The sequence below is a fragment of the Equus asinus genome, unplaced genomic scaffold (genome assembly GCF_041296235.1).
Source record: "Equus asinus isolate D_3611 breed Donkey unplaced genomic scaffold, EquAss-T2T_v2 contig_803, whole genome shotgun sequence".
NCBI classification, from domain to species: Eukaryota; Metazoa; Chordata; class Mammalia; order Perissodactyla; family Equidae; genus Equus; species Equus asinus.
In genome coordinates, this window is record NW_027225520.1 from 2,115,926 (window position 1) to 2,136,825 (window position 20,900).

Below are 20,900 nucleotides of genomic sequence, written 5' to 3' on the forward strand. Positions count from 1 at the left end.
TCCTCCAGGACAGGGGAAGTCCATGAGGGGACAGAAACCAGAGGCAGCAGAGCTTCAGCTCCCCCTCACAGCTCCATCTCTTCGCTTCCCCAGGAGTGCCGATGCCTCGGGAACTTCTATTCCCTCCACACAATCCTTTCTGCCCTGCAGAGCCCTGCCATTGCCCGTCTCCAAGACACCTGGGGACAAGTTTCCAGGTGGGTAGTGGGTGGTCTGCTCTCCAGCCAAGCACCATGAGGGTGAGGTGGCCCAGGCAGCCTGATTTGGGCCGGCATGTCCCCCAAAGTCAGCTGAGACCACCTGGGAGACAGCGAATGCCGGGCACAGGGACTGACCTGGGTGCTGGGTCTCTGAGTCTCTCAGCGCCCTTCGGCCAGCAGTTCCGTCCCAGGGATTCATTTCCTTCCAGACCAGATCCTGGCTTGAGCCCAGGTGGAGATTCTCAGGTGTTTCCTTTGCAGCAACAGAAGCCTCTATGCAGCTGAAACCAACACTGTTCCAAAGAGATCTGTTTGGGACATCTGGGAATGGAGGCCCCAAGGGACAAGAGGAGAGGCCCCTCCGCAGTCCCATGGGGACCTTAGAGCTCAGAGCACCCCAGCGAAATCCCTCATCCAGGTCCCAGGCAGTTTGGATCTGCTGGGTTCTCAAATAAATGGGACTTGCCTTCAAGCATCCCACAGTTTTTCTTGCTTTCTTTCTTTCTTTCTTTCCCCACCCCGCAGGGAGAGTTCTCGAACCTGGAAGAAGTGGGTCAGGAGAGAGAAACGCGTGAGCAGGGAGCTGCTGGTGCAGGTAACCTGGAGGCTGGAGATCTGGAAGGAGGCCAGAAGGAGAGGGGAGGGGGGCATCCCGAGGGGATCCTAGGAGGTGAGGCTATGGCAAGGCTCGGCCCAGGCTGGGGGTCAGAGAGCCCCGTGAGGGTGAGGCAGGCCGGGGCCACTCGGCCAGGTCCCCCAAGACACCCTGCCCTCCCCCTCCCTGTCTGTTCAGCTGGGGTCTGGACACACCCCTGGAGTCCAGAGGTCGGGGCCTTGGTCAGATTTGGAGCCAGGGCTGGGGTGAAGGCAGCGGGGACAGGGCCTGTAGCTGGCACGGGGAGCGGCCTCTCCCAGTGGGTCCTTGAGCCAGTCACTGCCCCTCTGGGGGCCTCCGTCTCCTCCTCTGGGAAGTGGAGGGAAATGATCAGCGGTGCAGGCCTCCCAGCGGGGTGCTACCATCCAAGGGAGGACAGGAACGGGAGGAGATTTGTGCCGGCTCCTCCTCGAGAGGTGAGAGGAGAGCAGTGATGACACGCAGATGACTCTGAGTCCTCAGGAGACTCCTGGAAGCAGGTGACGTTCTCCTCACACTTTTCAGCTGAGGAAAGAGGGCCAGGGAGGCCTGGGCAGGCCCAAGGTCACACAGGACTGAGTCCTGGAGCCAGGACTGGTCTAGAATCAGAGCACCCTGGAGGTGGGAGCAGCAGAGGCAGCAGGGGACTGGAGCCGATGGCCAGGGTCTGAGATCAGGGGCCTTGGGGGACATGCGGAGGGGAGTATGGGCGCACTGACCCTGTCCTCGGCCCCGACAGGAGGCGACCTCCGTGTTAAAGACTGCAGAGAGGGCCCGCCAGGGAGCCCAGGAGAGGCAGCGGCAGCAGGTGAGGGTGACTGTGGGGGAGGGGCCCAGGAGTCAGAGGAGAGGGGGCTCCCCCTCCCAGCTGGAGACCTCCCTCAGGAGAGGGGCCTTCCTCCTCAGGCGAATCTGCTGTGGCTGCCAAGCATGACGGGCCTGCAGTGGCAGTGAGCAGGAGGAGGCCTGGAAGGGCTGGCAGCAGGGCAGATTTGGGGTGGGGAAGGGCAGGGGCCACTGCCCCTGGGAGGGGCCAACAGCCAGCCCTGGGACTTGACTGATGGAGTTTGGTGTTCCTGGACGGAAGCGGGGGAGGGAATTGTGTGTGTTGGGGTGTCCCGACGATCCTAGGCTGCTCTGTGTGGGAGCGTGGGGTGGGCAGCAGGCTGGGCTGAGGGGTTTCAGGGGAAGGTTCATGGGGGCACCTGAGAGCGGGAGCTCATCAACATGCCCATCCCGATGGCGGCACAGGGTGTCGTCCCCTCCCTGGTGACGTTCTTCCGTTCCCTGGAGCTGCTGGACGCTACGATGGAGGATTATGTGGAGGTGAGTGAGCCTGGAGGTGGGTCCGGGGGCTCAGGCTCCTGAGGGTGGGGAGGAGAGAGTCCTGTCCTGAGCCCTGAGCTCTCTGCATTTGGCAAAGGTCCTCTCAGCAGGGCCTCCAGCCTCGTGTGGGAGTTAGGGTGTCAGGCCCATCTCCCCAGTGGGTGATGCAGGCTCTGCATAAGCCACCGTCCAGGTTCCCTGGGCTGCTGAGGCTCAGAGCTGCCTGACTGTGTGGCCGCAGGAGGTGGTGTCTGAGCTGGACTCAGCCTCTCCCTCTGGCCCTGCCAGTGAGGGAAGAGAAGTCGGGCCCCTCCCAGTCAGGAAGCACATCAGAGGCTGAGCTGTCCCTTCCTGCCTGAGGCCTCAGTCTCCCCACGTGTCATCAGAGAGGGTTGGGTCACAAGGTCTGTTGCCTCAGTTGCTCTGCGCCCCCTGCTCTGGAGCCCAGAGACTGGCCCAGGTCCAAGTCCGGGCTCTGGATGGGCCTGCCCACTGGCAGTAGTGCAACATTGCAAGAGGTGTGGACGGGGGCTAGTGCTGGCCCAAGGGGGCTGTTTCTGATGGACTGCGGCTGTCTGCTTTCCAGGGCAATGTGCTCAACTGTCGGAAATGGAATGAGGTAAGCGGCTGCGGCCTCCCGGTGGGGAGGGTGGGGGTTGGAAATCAGAGACCCCCCCGCAGTGGGCAGGACCCCCTCTGGCCCAATCCCCATTTGGATTGGGACATTTATTTGCACAGTTCGATATACAGAGCTAGGGATCCTATGGCATTGGCGGGTGGGGGAAGGGCTGGCATCAAAGACTCCTTCCTGGAGGAGGAGCTATTTTGGGCCAAGTGTGAGAGCAGGCAAGCCCTGACTGGAATCGCAGGGAGGGAGGGTTCCCAAGTGGGCAAAGGCCCCAGACTGGCCCCTTGCCCCCTTCCTCACCCCCTCCACGAGCCCTGCAGGGTCCCCCACTCAGGCCCTGTGGGCATCCTGTGCTTGCTCTGTCCTAGCAATTCAAACTGATGGACGAGATCGAGCTGCTCCAGGAGGCTGCAAATCTGTACACCGTGCAGCCCGACGAGCACTTTGGGGCCTGGTTCCAGGCCGTGGAGCCCCTGAGCAAGGAGGAGAGGTGAGTCGGGTCAGGAGTTGGGGGAGGGCAGGGCAGCCTCTCTCTGCTGACCAGCTCCAGAGCCCATGGCCGTTGCTCCATGGTCAGCCCCTGATCTGATTGCATGGCGACCCCTGGGGCCCTTCGACCCCAGCTGCTGGCAGGCTCCAGGATGCACATGTGATGTGTGGCTCCTGAGAGCTCCCAGCTCCGCTCTGTCCTGTAGCTACAGCCTGTCCTGCCAGCTGGAGCCCCGATACCACTGGGTCAGAAAGATTCGACTCTTCTTCAAAGGCAAGAAGAACCGCTCAGGCCAGAGTGAGTGTCCAGACCGGCAGTGGCTGAAACCATGGGCTCAGGAAACATTCAGGCTGAGCGTGGGCCTGGGGAGGCAGACAGCTGGCCCTGGGTTCCAGCTCCACTGCTGAGCAGTCCCGTCCTGGGCAATTGCACTCACGTTTCTGGGACTGGTTTCCTCCTCTGTGAAGTGGGTGATGCTAAATATCAGCCCCTGTGTCAGGGACAGATGGGGTGCTCTTGGCTGACTGAGCACTGAGCACAGGGCTGGAGCACAGAGCGCAGTGGGGGCCGGGATGGGGTGTGCACTGTGGTTCCAGGGCAGGTCGCTCAGGAAATGCCTCTCTTTCTCCAGACACCAGACCCCCAACCAAGGGCCCAGTGGTGGTGGTCGATGACCCTCCTGAGACCAGCTGAGCTACAGCGGGGACACAGCATTGACACTCAGGGTGCACAGGGCCACCTCCCCTGATTCTGATGAGGAGAACTTTGTGATCCGTTTCTTGGGGTCCCCTGTTGGCCACGAGAGAAGGCACCAACCCCTCTTCCCCCTCCCCCCTTTTGCCCAGCACCTATTTCCCTATTTGGCGGGGCCATATTTTGTTGTCAATGGTAAATGCTCCGTTTGAGTATTATATTAAATTGTTGCTTCTTTCTAATCCTGGGAGTGGAGGTGTGAGTTTTTCGCTCGCAGCACTCATGGAAACCAGATCCAGAAACTCACATTCCTCCTCGAATTTAGAAATCTCCCAGAGTGAGCGGCTCAGTTTATGTGGAGAAGGGAGAAGTGCCAGTCCCCTCCCTGGCTACTGAAGGACTTGCCCAAGTGCCCCTCCCGCCGAGGACAGGATCATTGCAGTGTGGTTCACCCTGTCCAGGAGCAGAGATGGCCCCTCCGACCTCTTGGGACTAAGCGGTTGGAGGCGTTTTCTCAGCCAGAGCCACAACCACTAAGCTGGGTGTGTCTGTCAAAGTAGCACGTGCCTGTCCCTAGCACACGTCCTGCCCAGGACAGTGGCTGCCTTTTGACACTCTGCCGGAAGAGGGAACATTTTCCCGGTTTCTCTTGCACACAGATTAGGACCTTGTTTTCTGATTCAGTCTCCGCAATGGCTTCAGCTCTAAGTGGGGAAAATACCGTCAAAAGCTCAAAACGTGCACATAGAGAGGATGAGGCCAGAGGAAGGTCCTGCGGACATGGACCATGGGCAGGCAGGACTCTTCCTTCTCGGGCCCACTAGGGGCTCCCTGTTCACCTCTGACCTAGACTGGATCCCCCTGGGCTTCTGGTCCCTGACTCCGAATACCATTTCCTGCTTGTTGCCTATCCAAGGGGAAAGCTGTGGGATGCAGCTTTTAGGGCCTCAGCCAGGTCTCCCTCCATAAACCTAGTGCTGCCTGTGAGCTAGGATTTTCAGCATCTCTGCACTTTTGCATACAATTTTATCTTGGGGCAGAAATTCCCTAGATGCCCCCAGCCTTTCTAATCATCATCCTGACCAGGAATGACCCTACAGTCTCCCTGCTGCCGAGGGTGACTTCTGCGCCTGTGTGCTTCCCAGGCCCGTGGTGTCAGACAGTCCCAAATTTACACAATCTGGAGTATTTTTAGTGATTTTCCTAAAGTCGTTGCTGTGCCTGAGCCCAGCAAGTGTGCAGCCCCTCGGCTGGCTGTGTTCTTTTCCACAGTCTTGTGCTGTGGTTCTGTCATGGGGATGTGTGCCTTTCCTGTTGGGAGCTTTGAAAGAGGAGGCCTAAGAAGGGTGTGAGTTGGGGGTCCTGCGGGGAATGTCAGTAACCTGATGATCTGTGGATGTGCGTGGACACAGCCTTACCAAGGGAAATGCTGAAATGCTTCCCATCTGGGTGCTAAACAGACACTGCTCTGAGCTCAACAGGAGCACCGGGTCCAGAAGCAGGAGCGAAAGCGTGACCACCCACCCTTTGCAATGTCGTCCCTTGGAAAGAGCCTGAAAGACAAGGGCAGGGTGAAGCGCTTGGCACTTCTGAGTTATCCCCTCCTTCCTGGTGGCTGCAAGTGTCACTCAGACACAGGCAGGCTGGGCTCTGCCAGGGAGGCCGTCTCAGCACAGCGGGAAGCTGAGGATCAATCCTGGTCCCTGGCAGCCCAGGTCTTTGCTGATGCGGCACAGCCACCCAGCAAAGAGACTTGCCAGAGGAAGGTGGGGAAGGCTGTCCAGTCCCTCGGAGGAGAAAGAGTCGTGGCAGGTCCCAGGGCTAGCCCAGGGCTGGGATGAAGGCATGGGTGTCCCAAGAGAGTCTCCTCCGGGACTGGGGTGCTCCTGAGAGCCGACCCAGCAGGTAGCAATATTTAGTTTGTTGTGGGAGTACAGCTGTGGACACAGGAGGCACCATTCATCCCATCTTTGGGTTTCCAAATTGGAAGTAGGTTGTGGAAGTCCACGAGGAAAGAAATTAGCAAATCTGGATGAAATGTTTCTTGTTCAAGGCACACAGAAGTTACCAAAACTGGCTTCCTCTTAGGGGAAGAGAAAGTAACAATGTGAGTCCCTTGAAATGCCTCAGGTGAATATGGTCTTGACAGGAAATGCTCAAAATGTTTGAGGAACTGGTAAGTTGGGTGCCATTTAAACTATTCCAGGTCTAAGGTGGGGATGGATGCTTGCATCTTGGCTTCCACTGCAAGCGAAAACAAGGCCACGTTGGGATTCAACTCAGTCTTTCCAAAGTGGTCGATGAGACGGCGTTTGTACTCCTCACTCACGGACCTCGAGAACATCTTGCCGTGTGGTCCATGCACAGATGCATCTTCCATTTATGGGAGCTAACAAAAAATCTGTCCAGTTGACAGCCATACCATCCAGCCTAATGCCGTCTCCCCCTACTCACAGTGCCCTGAACACCTGTCTTGCTGATTTGGACACGATTTGCCTCATCACAGTGAGAGAGCCATGCCAGGGGGTTCTAGAGCCCCGGGAACCATGTTCACACCCCCTCTATCTGCCAAGAAAGGAGCATCTCTGGACGGGTAACCTGAGTCCAGAACCCTGCCTTTCCCTAGGCTTGGTTTAGGATTTGTCCCTGAATGGCATGACTCGCCCATTCTCCTGAATGCTGCCCCCTGGCTTAGGTGTGTCTGGAAGAATTACCAGCATAGACTGGCCTTTCTTTCACCCTTGAGGAGACCAACGAGGACGCCCCTCGACTCGCCAAGCTGCCCCTGGGTTTCGATGTCTACCAGGCCTGTCCCTGTGATGCCAAGACCTTGGAGAGCACACTGTTCTGGCTCTCTGGAGGGAATCGGACTCTCCCTAACTACAAGCGCCCGACTACAGCAAATCCGTGGCCACTGTTACAGGAACAACTTCAGCACTGTCAGCCGAGGTCGGAACCCTTCTGGAGCTCTCCAGAAGCCCCCAGGTAAGAGGGTCTGAATGCTGGAGAGAGAGATTCTGGTCTTCCCCCATGCCTTTCTCTCAGCCAATCACAGGGAAAGGCAGAGCTCTACATAAGTCCTCCCAGGGACATCCTCCCATGGGGAGATTGTTAACTGGGTTGGGAAGGAAGACCACGGTGAAGGAGAAGTGCCGTTGAAACATTGAGACTCAGCCCAGACTCATGCTCAAGGCCAAGGCATCCACCCCACAGCTCCTGGGAATATTGGCTGAGGACAGCTCACAGCTCTGTCCCTCACAGGACATTCCCACAGTGTAGGAAAGTGCCTAATCCGAGGATGCAGCCCTCCCCAGGGACAGCCAGGGGCCCATGTCTGGCAGATAAGAGAGTAAGAAGCCTGGTTCCCTTGTCTCAATTTGGGACAACACCAAAGGGCCGTCCCAGCTCCAGAGATCCCTGAGGGTTGGCTGAGACCCAGTGGCAGCAGGCTTGGGCTTCAGCTTCTCCTGCGACCATCTCTGCTTTGCTACCTTCCCATAGGGATATCTCTCCAGAACACTTCCATACACTTTCCACATGCAATACTCCCCATCAGACTCAGAGTCTCTTGGCAGGGCCCTGATATGTGACAAGCAGCCATCAGCAGACACGACTTCTGACCATAGCAACATGAGATTCACGAAATTCTGCTTTGGGAGAATCACCTTTTAGACAATCTGAGAGGGTAGGTCATCGTAATCTTCAGGACAACCTTAGGTAATGCTCTGGTAAGAAATTAAATGCAATGATTAAGAAATCCATGACTCAAGATGTATTTCTCCTCAGATTTACATCAAACATTGGTCGCCGGGGTGAAGGGAACCCTGCTTCCCAAGTCTCGTTGGGCAAGGCTGATGGAGACCCCATGACCTTGTTGCTACACCATCTGAAACTCACGCCTTCTTCCATTGCCACTGAAGGACACAAAGAGCACCTGGGGCCTTACACACCCTCCTTTCTCCTTTGGCCTAAAAGTGATGCCTTGGGCAGAAGTAGCCACACATCCATTCGAAAACCAAGAGGGCTAGGAAACCTAGTCTTGTGTGTGCCAGAATGAAAGGAGAACTGGATGCAGTCTGCCACGCTCTTTCTCTACACCAAAGCAGACAGTCGCTCTCCCCGTCACATACAGTGTTCCCTCGCCCTGTTTCCCCAGGAGGACATCCGAAGACCCACTGAACTCAGGATCTCTAGAAGATCCTTAGGCTAACAGATCCAAGTGTTCAGTGGCCACACATGACAAACACTACAGAACTTTCAGGGTTGGATCAGAGTATCCCCTAAAGAAACTATCACCATCGATTGCAGTCAGCATCCCCCAGAAATGCTGGGGAGGGGGAGAACATGATTTCCCTAGTTGTCACGTCATAATATTCCAAATGGTAAGTTTTCTGCCAAAAGTCCCAGGGCATACAAAGAGACAAAGAAGGATGGCTCCTACCTAGGAAAAATCTAAGAACACATGGGGTCCCTGAGGAAGCCCTCAGGGGCGAGCACACAAAGCTTTCTCTGGTTGTTGCTGTTCACATTCCTGTGTCGAGCCTCTGTCTTCCTAAGCAGCAATATGCTGAAAACCTCTGTTTTAGGGTCAAGACAGAGTCAGAGGTCGTGGATGCCGGAAATGGATTTGTCTCTTTTCTTCTGTCTTTGTCCGGGACTGTACCTACTGCCTCATCTCGATTTACAGGGAAAACCTGGGAAACCTACCCAAACAAGTGTGTTTTGGTTCCTGCAGGCAGAATACGGAAAATACTGCAGTTATTTTGGGTGACGAAACTCAACTTCGTGGAGCCACTTTCCACCTCAAGGTGAATTTTGCTTAGAAAAAATTAAACATAGAGTTATCAATGATCTAGCATGTTCATTTGAGATTTTCTGGCATGGAGGGCTGTGGCATCTGATCCGAAGGTCCGACTGTGGACCACATTTCCCAAAGGCCAAGGGGCAGAGACACGCAGCTTCTCTGTTTCCAGTAAAAAAAGACTCCATTTCCCAGCAGGCAGCGGGCGGGAGGGGCGCGGCTCCAGGCGTTTGTGAGCAGGCAGTTGGCCAGCCTGGGCTCCGCCCCCACGGGTCGTCCTGTTGGCCACGCCTCCTCACACGCTCTGCTCCCGAGGGGGCACAGCCTCTCCGCTCACACTGCTCCTCGCGCTCCTGCTGTCTCCCCTCCCAGGGCGGCTCGACTGCCCCGCCTCCTCTGTGGCCACGCCCCCTGCTCGCCACGCCCCCCTCGCCCCGCCTCCCCGCTCTGCCTGTCACTCAGAGTTATGCTCTCTGGCCTTCCCCTGTGAGGCTGCAGGCTGCAGCCCCGGCTCCTCTGTCTCCGCGCCTCCCCGCTCGCCCCGCCTCCTCACTCGCTCCGCCCCCCGCCCCTGAGCCAATGGGGAAGCCCCAGACGTCCGCGTCAGGCGTGGCGGTGCCACCGTGTGGAGCCGGTGAAAGGGGCTGCAGGTTCAGACCGGCGTGAGGGGCGTGCCTGACGCGGAGAGCCGGCAAGCTGGGGCCTCGCGGGCGTCCGCGACGATCCGGTTCCCCTCAGCCCAGTGCGCGCGGGGCTGTCCCGTCCAGGCCTCGTCCCTCCTGGGCGGGAGCGGCCGGTCCAACGCGCGCCGCGTCGGGCGCTCAGCCGGCGGAGGACGGTCTGTGCCGCCCTGGCCCGCGAGGCCCCCGGGGTCCGTGCGTCGCTTCCGCGGGGAGCCCGGGCGGGAGCGCTTTGACGGGGCTCCGCGGAGACGAGGAGGCCCTCGGAGGACGGCGGGCAGGGCCGCAGCGGGGCGGGAGGGCCGCTCCGAGGGGAGACGCGCCCTGAGCCCGGGCACGGATCCCCGACAGCCTTCCGGGCGGCGGCGCGGCCCTGGCCCGCCGTGTCCGCTGAGGCCTGCGGGGCGCTGTCCTCGAGGGCCGGGGCGCGGGGCTCGCGGGCTGCACAGGGCTCCTCGGGGCCTCCGTCCCCTCCGTCCCCGCTCCCCAGCGATGGCGGGGCCGTCCTGGCGGCTGTCTGAGGCTCAGAGAGGCAGCCTGCTGAGCTCCCCGCTCTCAGGGGCTCGAGGGAGGGACAGCCGGCTGAGTCCGGGCGGAGGGAGCGGGAGGCCGCCTGCTTCTCTACCTGCCTCCCCGCGACTCACCTGGTTGTGTCTCGCCTGGTGTGGACGCCTCCCGTCTCCCCACAGCTCCCTGTCCTGGAACGACCGGGATGCCCTGCTTGGCTGTGGGAGGGCGGTGGGTTGGGGGACAGTGGAAGAGCCTCCTGAGTTCTTGTTCTTGTTCTCTGTTTTACTGGGATCGCCTGTAGAGGCTGAAATTTGCAAGCGTCGGAGGAAACACAGGGCAGCATTTCTTTGTAGGAGTTCAGAGCGACAGCCCCTTGCTTTTGAGGCCATGCTGAGCAGGATGGTTTGGGGAAGGATTTGGTCTATGATCATAAAGCAGTTGCAGAGGGAAGCAGAGTTATTTCCTGTCACCATTGGGTCCTGCTGCTGTTTATGCTGTTGCAACTGGCGTGTCGTGATTGGCATTAAGTTTCTGAGTAGACGAGGCGATGTTCCTCTGCTCCCTGGAGAAGGGAAGGTGTCTCGGGAGGTCGCTTAAAGGCTTTCTCTGCAGAAGGGGCCGCAGGTGGTGTTCTCTGCCTCCTGACGGTGCCGCTCAGATTCTGGGTCGGCACCGTGACCAAACTTTTGGACTTAATAACAGGTCACCATGTGAAGCACTCCTGTCACTTCAGCGCTAGCATCTGCGTGAACGATCTGCACGGATATTTACAGGGTAACGGCTTGCTGTTGTGTTCAGCGCTGCAGCAGTTGTGAAGCCAATGAGATGATGCAGGGCTGTGTCAAGCGTAGAACCTGGCTGACAGCAAGTGAGAAAGGGCCCAGGAGGGGCCATTTGACCTTCGTAGAGGCGTGACTTCCAACACGATGACTCGTCCACGGAGGAAGGTGGATCGGTGCTCTCAGGCTGTTCTGTGATGACGTCTAGGTGAGCACGGCATTTTCACAAGTGCTGAGGGGACGTGTGATGGTGTGAGGGAGCCTTTTTGTTGGTAGTTACTTTGGGGGCATCACTAGGGAAAATAAGTTAGAGAGAATGTAGTAACACCAAGTCCTGCCAGTACAGACTGATTCTGGAAGGAAACTCAGGAATCAAGCTTCTTTCTCTGTTCTGTTTTTCCAGTGTCTGTGCTTCATCACGGGGTCTTCATTCCTCAATAGTATTTCCGTCTTTCATGGTTTATTCTTTGTCTCCCATTTTGGGAATGTCTGTTTATCCTCCTTCAATAGTTTGTTTTTGCAGTCATTAAAAAAATCTTTTTTTTCCCAGCAATTGATGTATGGTAGGCACTAAATCTTATTCTGGATATTAAGTAATGACTAAGACACTGTTTATTCTCACAAGGCACTCATTGGCTAAACATGATGGGAGATGTAAAAAACTGTAATATCCAGAGGTGACATTGAACTCTGGTGAAGTCTATCCAAAGAAGTTGACTCTTCAGTGAGAGTCTAGTGAAAGCTTCACAGACAAGCTTGTGACTGCGCTCAGCCTTGAACAAGGTGTTGGAATTCTCCCAGGTGATCGAGAGGTGGGAGCACTCCAGGATGAGCCGGGAGAGGAGGACGTTTAGGGGGTAATTAGACTGGAAGGTGTGTGTATAAAATTGCAATACGACATTGTAATGCAGATTATTCCTATTTGACCAATACTGCATAGCAGAGGGTGGGAAATGAGCCTGGTCAGAGAGAACACAGTCAGGTTAAGAAAGAGCCTTATATTTTGGCCACAGGATTGTGGTTTGATTCTGAAATTAGTGGACGGTAAGTGCAGGTTTCCTGCGAGGGGACAGCCATGATCAGGTCTGCTCTGTGGAAAAGTCACCCAGGTCAATGTGAGGAACAGACTGTTGCTGCTTTCAAAGTGTGAGAGAGACTGAGGGACGGAAACAGCACGGGAACCCTGGGAGTGGAAGGAGAGGAGCGGGTCTCTGAGGGGTGAAAAATAATGTATCCCAAAATTCCGATTAATTTTTCCATTAAGTAGTGAATTTTTACTAGAAACAATGCCAGAAATGTTATATTCATTATTTAAATCTCCCAGAAACTATGAATTTGGTATCATTATCCTATTTCATGAAGAATGTGACTGTAGTGACAGTGCTTGTGCAGGGCACATAATGGAGTCTGGAGACATGTTCAGAACTCATGGTTTCCAGGTATTTTGCATTTCGCTAGTACTCTGATTTTTAATTCACTTTATTTTTTGAACAGTTGTACAGTTACAAAAACTTGCTGTGATAGTACAGAGAGTTTCCCTCAGCTCCGCTCGCAGTTTCTGCTCTTATGAACACATCCTGTCTGCTATCCTACACTACATTTAGTCCTTTCTGCCTAGCCTCCCCTGGCTGTGACAGGTTCTCGGGCTTTCCTTGTTCTTGAAGAACTTGGTAGTTTTAGGGAGTAATGGTGAGGTGTTTCGTAAAATGTTCTCCAACAGAATTTGTCTGTTTTATTCTCATGATTAGATTGGGATTATGGATTTGGGACAAGAAGATCAGAGAGGTAAATTGCCATTTTCATCTCATCATTTCAAGGGTCCATGCTCTCCCTGTGACTTCCCCCCATTGATGTTAATGTTGGTCACCTGGCTGAGGCAGCGTTTGTCAGATGTCTCCCCTGCACAGTCACTCTGTCCCCTCTGTCCACACTGTGCCCTTTGTAGGGACTTTTGTCTGTGCAGCCCGTGCCTAAGAAGCGGAGAGTTAGCCTCGACCTCCTTTAGAGCAGAATGTCCGAGTGAATCATTGGTATTCTCCCGCACAGGAGATTTGTGTCTTTTCATTTCCTTATTATTCAGTTATTTACATTGTTACAGTATTGATATTGATACATTCTCCAGATTATAATCCAACAACTTTATTTATTTTGTTTCTCAGGTTGTTCCAGCTTTGGCGATTGAGAGCTCCTTCAGTTAGTCGATGTGTCCCTTTGGTGTCCCCCCAGCATTCTTGGCTTTTTTTGAGTAGCATTTCATGACTTTCTTATGTTGAATGACACTTTAGTCTCATTTTCTTACATTTCCTTCTCGAATCCTAGAATTGGTTATTTCTACAAGGAACCCTGTTTCCTTTTGTTGGACTGTGGTATTAGAATTAAGACCTGGGTACCAGGTGTGTTTGCAGCTGTCAGGGCATTAGGTTCTTTCAGCGGACATAGCAGGGAAATATATCTGTGTGTAGTAGCCTGTGTGTATTCAAACACCTATAAATATATCTATACACAGCCTTCTGTGTCTATGTTCAGCTAAAGTAAGTTCATACTGATGTCTCCAACTCTATCACCACGTGGATCATTCTAGCCTCTTCTCCTTGCTTATCTGTAAACTCCTACTCCAAATAATAACCTTGTGCCCACTGTTCACTGTCCATTTACTTATCTGCTCATTTTCAGTCCACATGGATAGAAGTATCAGCATTGTTAACAATACCCCCCGGGTCACAACTTTATCAGCTACAATACAGTGCGTCTGCACAGTTTCTTTCATCTTCAGTTTTACAGACTCGACTCACTTCCCAAATTACATATTTCTGCACCTTTTCACCCACTCCCTTCATTCAGACTGTTTCATACATTTGTAATACAGTTAGATTTTTTCCACAGTTTTCATTCACTTTGGGAATTTTCTTGGACACATACGTGGCTTTTTGCTTGCACACATTGTTTCACTCTCTGTGCTGTAAAATTCAGAGTTTTGATAACTATCTAAGGTTTTGTCCATATTTACAGTATTATGCAGAAGAGTTTCACTGCACTAAAAAATCCCTTGTGCTTTATCCATTCGACTCTCCTTCCTCTTCCATGAAGACCGTGCTACTACTGACATTTTATTGTCTCTATACATTTGCCTTTTCTAGAATGACATAAAATTGGTGTTCTACAATAGCCTCTTCAGATCGCTTCTTTCACTTAGAAATAAGCGTTAAAATTCATTCATGTCTTTTTGTGACTTAATGCTTTGTTTCCTTTTATCACTAAATAATAATAATCCATTTTATAGCCGTACCCCAGTTCTTTCTCCACTCACCTATTGAAGAACATCTTGGTCATTTCCAGTGCTTAGAAAGTATAAATAAAGCTACTATCTATATTAGCCCACAGGTGTTTTGTAAACCTATTTCCAAATTACTTGGGTAAATACCTAAGAATGCAGTTGCTGGATTGTGTGGTAAGACTATGCTCATCTTTGTAAGAAACTGCCAAACTGTCTTCTGTTATGGCTGTACCATTTTGCTTTCCAGATCGCAATGAATGAGAGTTTGCTTTGCCCCACATCCTCACGTGCAGTTGGTATTGTCAGTTTCCTGCATTTATCAGTTCTAATAGGTGTGTAGAAGTGTCTCATTGAGGTTTTATTTGAAATTCCCGAATGACCTGTGGTGGTGGTTGTCTGTCCTCAGGCTCGTTTGCCATCTGTATGTCTTCTTTGGTGAGGGATATATTCAGGTCTTTTGCCCATTTTTCAATAAGGTTGTTTATTTTTTTGTTGTGGTTGACTTTTTTTTTTGAAGATTTTATTTTTTCCTTTTTCTCCCCAAAGCCCCCCAGCACATAGTTGCATATTTCTCATTGTGGGTTCTTCTAGTTGTGGCACGTGGGACACTGCCTCAGCGTGGCTTGATGAGCAGTGCCATGTCTGCACCCAGGATTCGAACCAGCAAAACACTGGGATGCCTGCAGCAGAGCGCGCGGACGTAACCACTCAGCCACAGGGCCAGCCCCCTGTTGTGGTTGACTTTTAAGAATTCTTTACATATATCTTGGACATATTTTCTTTATCATATATCTGTTTTGCGAATATCGTCTGCCAGTCTGTAATTTGTCCTTTGACTCATCGATTTTGCCTTCCACAAAGCAGGAGTTTTTAATTTAATAAAGTCTAACTTGGGGCCAGCCCGCTGGCACAGTGGTGAAGTTCACGCACTCCACTTCGGCAGCCTGGGGTTCACAGGTTCGGATCCTGGGTGTAGACCTACACACAGCTTGTCAAGCCATGCCGTGACAGCATCCCACAGGCCAAATAGAGGAAAATCGGCACAGATGTTAGCTCAGGGTCAACCTTCCTTACCAAAATAATAAATAAAGTCTAACATCAGTTTTTTTTCATAGATTACATTTTCAGTTTGTATCTTAATAACATAATTCCAGATTCGAGTCCACTTAGAGTTTGTTGTATAATCTTTTTAGAAGTTGTATTGTTTTGCATTACATTTAGGTCTCTGTTCCATTTTCTAAAAGTTTGTGAAAGTGTAAATTCTAATCTATGTTCATTTTTGTAAGAGCTTTAATGAGGTGCAATTGATAGAAAAAGAACCTGACATTTCTAATATGTACTATTTGATGACTTGCCCCCCCATATCAACTGACAGATATGTATAAATTTCTCCTTTAGCCTGTGACAGGGTGGATCACATTGATTTGATTTTGGAATGCTGATACAACCTTGCATACCTGAATAAATTTCCTCTTTGTCCTGGTGTATGATTGTTTTACATTGTTGGCTTCAGTTTTCTAATATTTGTAGAAGACAGTAACTGCTCATTTCTGAGACTTGCTGTTCTCAAGTTTTCCCTACTTTTAAACCCTAGTTTTGCTTTTAGGGTACTGCTGGGCTCATAAGATGAGTTGGAAAGTGTTGTCTCTGGTTATATTTTCTGGAACAGATTGTTGGGAGCACTAGGTTTATGGAGGGAGACCTGGCTGAGGCCCTAAAAGCTGCATCCCACAGCTTTCCCCTTGGATAGGCAACAAGCAGGAAATGGTATTCGGAGTCAGGGACCAGAAGCCCAGGGGGATCCAGTCTAGGTCAGAGGTGAACAGGGAGCCCCTAGTGGGCCCGAGAAGGAAGAGTCCTGCCTGCCCATGGTCCATGTCCGCAGGACCTTCCTCTGGCCTCATCCTCTCTATGTGCACGTTTTGAGCTTTTGACGGTATTTTCCCCACTTAGAGCTGAAGCCATTGCGGAGACTGAATCAGAAAACAAGGTCCTAATCTGTGTGCAAGAGAAACCGGGAAAATGTTCCCTCTTCCGGCAGAGTGTCAAAAGGCAGCCACTGTCCTGGGCAGGACGTGTGCTAGGGACAGGCACGTGCTACTTTGACAGACACACCCAGCTTAGTGGTTGTGGCTCTGGCTGAGAAAACGCCTCCAACCGCTTAGTCCCAAGAGGTCGGAGGGGCCATCTCTGCTCCTGGACAGGGTGAACCACACTGCAATGATCCTGTCCTCGGCGGGAGGGGCACTTGGGCAAGTCCTTCAGTAGCCAGGGAGGGGACTGGCACTTCTCCCTTCTCCACATAAACTGAGCCGCTCACTCTGGGAGATTTCTAAATTCGAGGAGGAATGTGAGTTTCTGGATCTCGTTTCCATGAGTGCTGCGAGCGAAAGACTCACACCTCCACTCCCAGGATTAGAAAGAAGCAACAATTTAATATAATACTCAAACGGAGCATTTACCATTGACAACAAAATATGGCCCCGCCAAATAGGGAAATAGGTGCTGGGCAAAAGGGGGGAGGGGGAAGAGGGGTTGGTGCCTTCTCTCGTGGCCAACAGGGGACCCCAAGAAACGGATCACAAAGTTCTCCTCATCAGAATCAGGGGAGGTGGCCCTGTGCACCCTGAGTGTCAATGCTGTGTCCCCGCTGTAGCTCAGCTGGTCTCAGGAGGGTCATCGACCACCACCACTGGGCCCTTGGTTGGGGGTCTGGTGTCTGGAGAAAGAGAGGCATTTCCTGAGCGACCTGCCCTGGAACCACAGTGCACACCCCATCCCGGCCCCCACTGCGCTCTGTGCTCCAGCCCTGTGCTCAGTGCTCAGTCAGCCAAGAGCACCCCATCTGTCCCTGACACAGGGGCTGATATTTAGCATCACCCACTTCACAGAGGAGGAAACCAGTCCCAGAAACGTGAGTGCAATTGCCCAGGACGGGACTGCTCAGCAGTGGAGCTGGAACCCAGGGCCAGCTGTCTGCCTCCCCAGGCCCACGCTCAGCCTGAATGTTTCCTGAGCCCATGGTTTCAGCCACTGCCGGTCTGGACACTCACTCTGGCCTGAGCGGTTCTTCTTGCCTTTGAAGAAGAGTCGAATCTTTCTGACCCAGTGGTATCGGGGCTCCAGCTGGCAGGACAGGCTGTAGCTACAGGACAGAGCGGAGCTGGGAGCTCTCAGGAGCCACACATCACATGTGCATCCTGGAGCCTGCCAGCAGCTGGGGTCGAAGGGCCCCAGGGGTCGCCATGCAATCAGATCAGGGGCTGACCATGGAGCAACGGCCATGGGCTCTGGAGCTGGTCAGCAGAGAGAGGCTGCCCTGCCCTCCCCCAACTCCTGACCCGACTCACCTCTCCTCCTTGCTCAGGGGCTCCACGGCCTGGAACCAGGCCCCAAAGTGCTCGTCGGGCTGCACGGTGTACAGATTTGCAGCCTCCTGGAGCAGCTCGATCTCGTCCATCAGTTTGAATTGCTAGGACAGAGCAAGCACAGGATGCCCACAGGGCCTGAGTGGGGGACCCTGCAGGGCTCGTGGAGGGGGTGAGGAAGGGGGCAAGGGGCCAGTCTGGGGCCTTTGCCCACTTGGGAACCCTCCCTCCCTGCGATTCCAGTCAGGGCTTGCCTGCTCTCACACTTGGCCCAAAATAGCTCCTCCTCCAGGAAGGAGTCTTTGATGCCAGCCCTTCCCCCACCCGCCAATGCCATAGGATCCCTAGCTCTGTATATCGAACTGTGCAAATAAATGTCCCAATCCAAATGGGGATTGGGCCAGAGGGGGTCCTGCCCACTGCGGGGGGGTCTCTGATTTCCAACCCCCACCCTCCCCACCGGGAGGCCGCAGCCGCTTACCTCATTCCATTTCCGACAGTTGAGCACATTGCCCTGGAAAGCAGACAGCCGCAGTCCATCAGAAACAGCCCCCTTGGGCCAGCACTAGCCCCCGTCCACACCTCTTGCAATGTTGCACTACTGCCAGTGGGCAGGCCCATCCAGAGCCCGGACTTGGACCTGGGCCAGTCTCTGGGCTCCAGAGCAGGGGGCGCAGAGCAACTGAGGCAACAGACCTTGTGACCCAACCCTCTCTGATGACACGTGGGGAGACTGAGGCCTCAGGCAGGAAGGGACAGCTCAGCCTCTGATGTGCTTCCTGACTGGGAGGGGCCCGACTTCTCTTCCCTCACTGGCAGGGCCAGAGGGAGAGGCTGAGTCCAGCTCAGACACCACCTCCTGCGGCCACACAGTCAGGCAGCTCTGAGCCTCAGCAGCCCAGGGAACCTGGACGGTGGCTTATGCAGAGCCTGCATCACCCACTGGGGAGATGGGCCTGACACCCTAACTCCCACACGAGGCTGGAGGCCCTGCTGAGAGGACCTTTGCCAAATGCAGAGAGCTCAGGGCTCAGGACAGGACTCTCTCCTCCCCACCCTCAGGAGCCTGAGCCCCCGGACCCACCTCCAGGCTCACTCACCTCCACATAATCCTCCATCGTAGCGTCCAGCAGCTCCAGGGAACGGAAGAACGTCACCAGGGAGGGGACGACACCCTGTGCCGCCATCGGGATGGGCATGTTGATGAGCTCCCGCTCTCAGGTGCCCCCATGAACCTTCCCCTGAAACCCCTCAGCCCAGCCTGCTGCCCACCCCACGCTCCCACACAGAGCAGCCTAGGATCGTCGGGACACCCCAACACACACAATTCCCTCCCCCGCTTCCGTCCAGGAACACCAAACTCCATCAGTCAAGTCCCAGGGCTGGCTGTTGGCCCCTCCCAGGGGCAGTGGCCCCTGCCCTTCCCCACCCCAAATCTGCCCTGCTGCCAGCCCTTCCAGGCCTCCTCCTGCTCACTGCCACTGCAGGCCCGTCATGCTTGGCAGCCACAGCAGATTCGCCTGAGGAGGAAGGCCCCTCTCCTGAGGGAGGTCTCCAGCTGGGAGGGGGAGCCCCCTCTCCTCTGACTCCTGGGCCCCTCCCCCACAGTCACCCTCACCTGCTGCCGCTGCCTCTCCTGGGCTCCCTGGCGGGCCCTCTCTGCAGTCTTTAACACGGAGGTCGCCTCCTGTCGGGGCCGAGGACAGGGTCAGTGCGCCCATACTCCCCTCCGCATGTCCCCCAAGGCCCCTGATCTCAGACCCTGGCCATCGGCTCCAGTCCCCTGCTGCCTCTGCTGCTCCCACCTCCAGGGTGCTCTGATTCTAGACCAGTCCTGGCTCCAGGACTCAGTCCTGTGTGACCTTGGGCCTGCCCAGGCCTCCCTGGCCCTCTTTCCTCAGCTGAAAAGTGTGAGGAGAACGTCACCTGCTTCCAGGAGTCTCCTGAGGACTCAGAGTCATCTGCGTGTCATCACTGCTCTCCTCTCACCTCTCGAGGAGGAGCCGGCACAAATCTCCTCCCGTTCCTGTCCTCCCTTGGATGGTAGCACCCCGCTGGGAGGCCTGCACCGCTGATCATTTCCCTCCACTTCCCAGAGGAGGAGACGGAGGCCCCCAGAGGGGCAGTGACTGGCTCAAGGACCCACTGGGAGAGGCCGCTCCCCGTGCCAGCTACAGGCCCTGTCCCCGCTGCCTTCACCCCAGCCCTGGCTCCAAATCTGACCAAGGCCCCGACCTCTGGACTCCAGGGGTGTGTCCAGACCCCAGCTGAACAGACAGGGAGGGGGAGGGCAGGGTGTCTTGGGGGACCTGGCCGAGTGGCCCCGGCCTGCCTCACCCTCACGGGGCTCTCTGACCCCCAGCCTGGGCCGAGCCTTGCCATAGCCTCACCTCCTAGGATCCCCTCGGGATGCCCCCCTCCCCTCTCCTTCTGGCCTCCTTCCAGATCTCCAGCCTCCAGGTTACCTGCACCAGCAGCTCCCTGCTCACGCGTTTCTCTCTCCTGACCCACTTCTTCCAGGTTCGAGAACTCTCCCTGCGGGGTGGGGAAAGAAAGAAAGAAAGAAAGCAAGCAAGAAAAACTGTGGGATGCTTGAAGGCAAGTCCCATTTATTTGAGAACCCAGCAGATCCAAACTGCCTGGGACCTGGATGAGGGATTTCGCTGGGGTGCTCTGAGCTCTAAGGTCCCCATGGGACTGCGGAGGGGCCTCTCCTCTTGTCCCTTGGGGCCTCCATTCCCAGATGTCCCAAACAGATCTCTTTGGAACAGTGTTGGTTTCAGCTGCATAGAGGCTTCTGTTGCTGCAAAGGAAACACCTGAGAATCTCCACCTGGGCTCAAGCCAGGATCTGGTCTGGAAGGAAATGAATCCCTGGGACGGAACTGCTGGCCGAAGGGCGCTGAGAGACTCAGAGACCCAGCACCCAGGTCAGTCCCTGTGCCCGGCATTCGCTGTCTCCCAGGTGGTCTCAGCTGACTTTGGGGGACATGCCGGCCCAAATCAGGCTGCCTGGGCCACCTCACCCTCATGGTGCTTGGCTGGAGAGCAGACCACCCACTACCCACCTGGAAACTTGTCCCCAGGTGTCTTGGAGACGGGCAATGGCAGGGCTCTGCAGGGCAGAAAGGATTGTGTGGAGGGAATAGAAGTTCCCGAGGCATCGGCACTCCTGGGGAAGCGAAGAGATGGAGCTGTGAGGGGGAGCTGAAGCTCTGCTGCCTCTGGTTTCTGTCCCCTCATGGACTTCCCCTGTCCTGGAGGAGACACATGTCCAGGGAAGCCAGGGAGGGCACACCTGCCACCCGACGAGTAACACTGCCAGGCGCAAGGATTTGTAGCTCAGCACAAGGGAGGAAGTGAGCTTGTCCCCACTGGGACCTCAAGTCAAGGTCAACGTGGCCCTGGCATGAGGGTCAAGGGACAGTCCAGGGACTAAGACCCCAGACTTCAATCCTGAGAGCAGAGAAACAAGAGGCAATTCTCACGCATCCAGACAGGGCGTGCCAAGGCTTACC

The 20,900-nt window shown here is 54.8% G+C and overlaps 2 protein-coding genes across 2 annotated transcripts; one reads left to right on the top strand and one right to left on the bottom strand.

The window, feature by feature from the left end:
* The first annotated feature begins 768 nt into the window (after positions 1-768).
* Positions 769-4,211, top strand: LOC139044353 (ral guanine nucleotide dissociation stimulator-like). Its single transcript, XM_070503789.1, has 7 exons — positions 769-795; positions 1,574-1,642; positions 2,086-2,160; positions 2,747-2,779; positions 3,157-3,278; positions 3,484-3,575; positions 3,910-4,211. The coding sequence occupies exons 3-7, from the start codon at positions 2,143-2,145 to the stop codon at positions 3,969-3,971; spliced, it is 327 nt and encodes a 108-aa protein (XP_070359890.1). The 5' UTR covers positions 769-795; positions 1,574-1,642; positions 2,086-2,142; the 3' UTR covers positions 3,972-4,211.
* A 12,221-nt stretch (positions 4,212-16,432) lies between these two features.
* On the bottom strand, positions 16,433-20,213 carry LOC139044351 (ral guanine nucleotide dissociation stimulator-like). The gene is made up of 7 exons (XM_070503786.1): positions 19,849-20,213; positions 19,002-19,070; positions 18,484-18,558; positions 17,865-17,897; positions 17,366-17,487; positions 17,069-17,160; positions 16,433-16,734 (listed from the first exon to the last, which is right to left on the bottom strand). Exons 1-7 carry the CDS (start codon positions 19,990-19,992, stop codon positions 16,673-16,675), a joined length of 597 nt encoding a protein of 198 aa, XP_070359887.1. The 5' UTR covers positions 19,993-20,213; the 3' UTR covers positions 16,433-16,672.
* Between the last annotated feature and the right edge of the window lie 687 nt (positions 20,214-20,900).

Bases quoted from the DNA above. Each gene is read 5' to 3' on its own strand.
- LOC139044353 (XM_070503789.1), top strand. The intron at 3,279-3,483 runs GTGAGTCGGGTC...TCTGTCCTGTAG, and splicing joins CCCCTGAGCAAGGAGGAGAG to CTACAGCCTGTCCTGCCAGC. The intron at 3,576-3,909 runs GTGAGTGTCCAG...CTCTTTCTCCAG, and splicing joins GAAGAACCGCTCAGGCCAGA to ACACCAGACCCCCAACCAAG.
- LOC139044351 (XM_070503786.1), bottom strand. From the start codon at position 19,992: ATGGGACTTGCCTTCAAGCATCCCACAGTTTTTCTTGCTTGCTTTCTT. The intron at 17,488-17,864 runs GTAAGCGGCTGC...GCTCTGTCCTAG, and splicing joins ACTGTCGGAAATGGAATGAG to CAATTCAAACTGATGGACGA. The intron at 17,161-17,365 runs GTGAGTCGGGTC...TCTGTCCTGTAG, and splicing joins CCCCTGAGCAAGGAGGAGAG to CTACAGCCTGTCCTGCCAGC.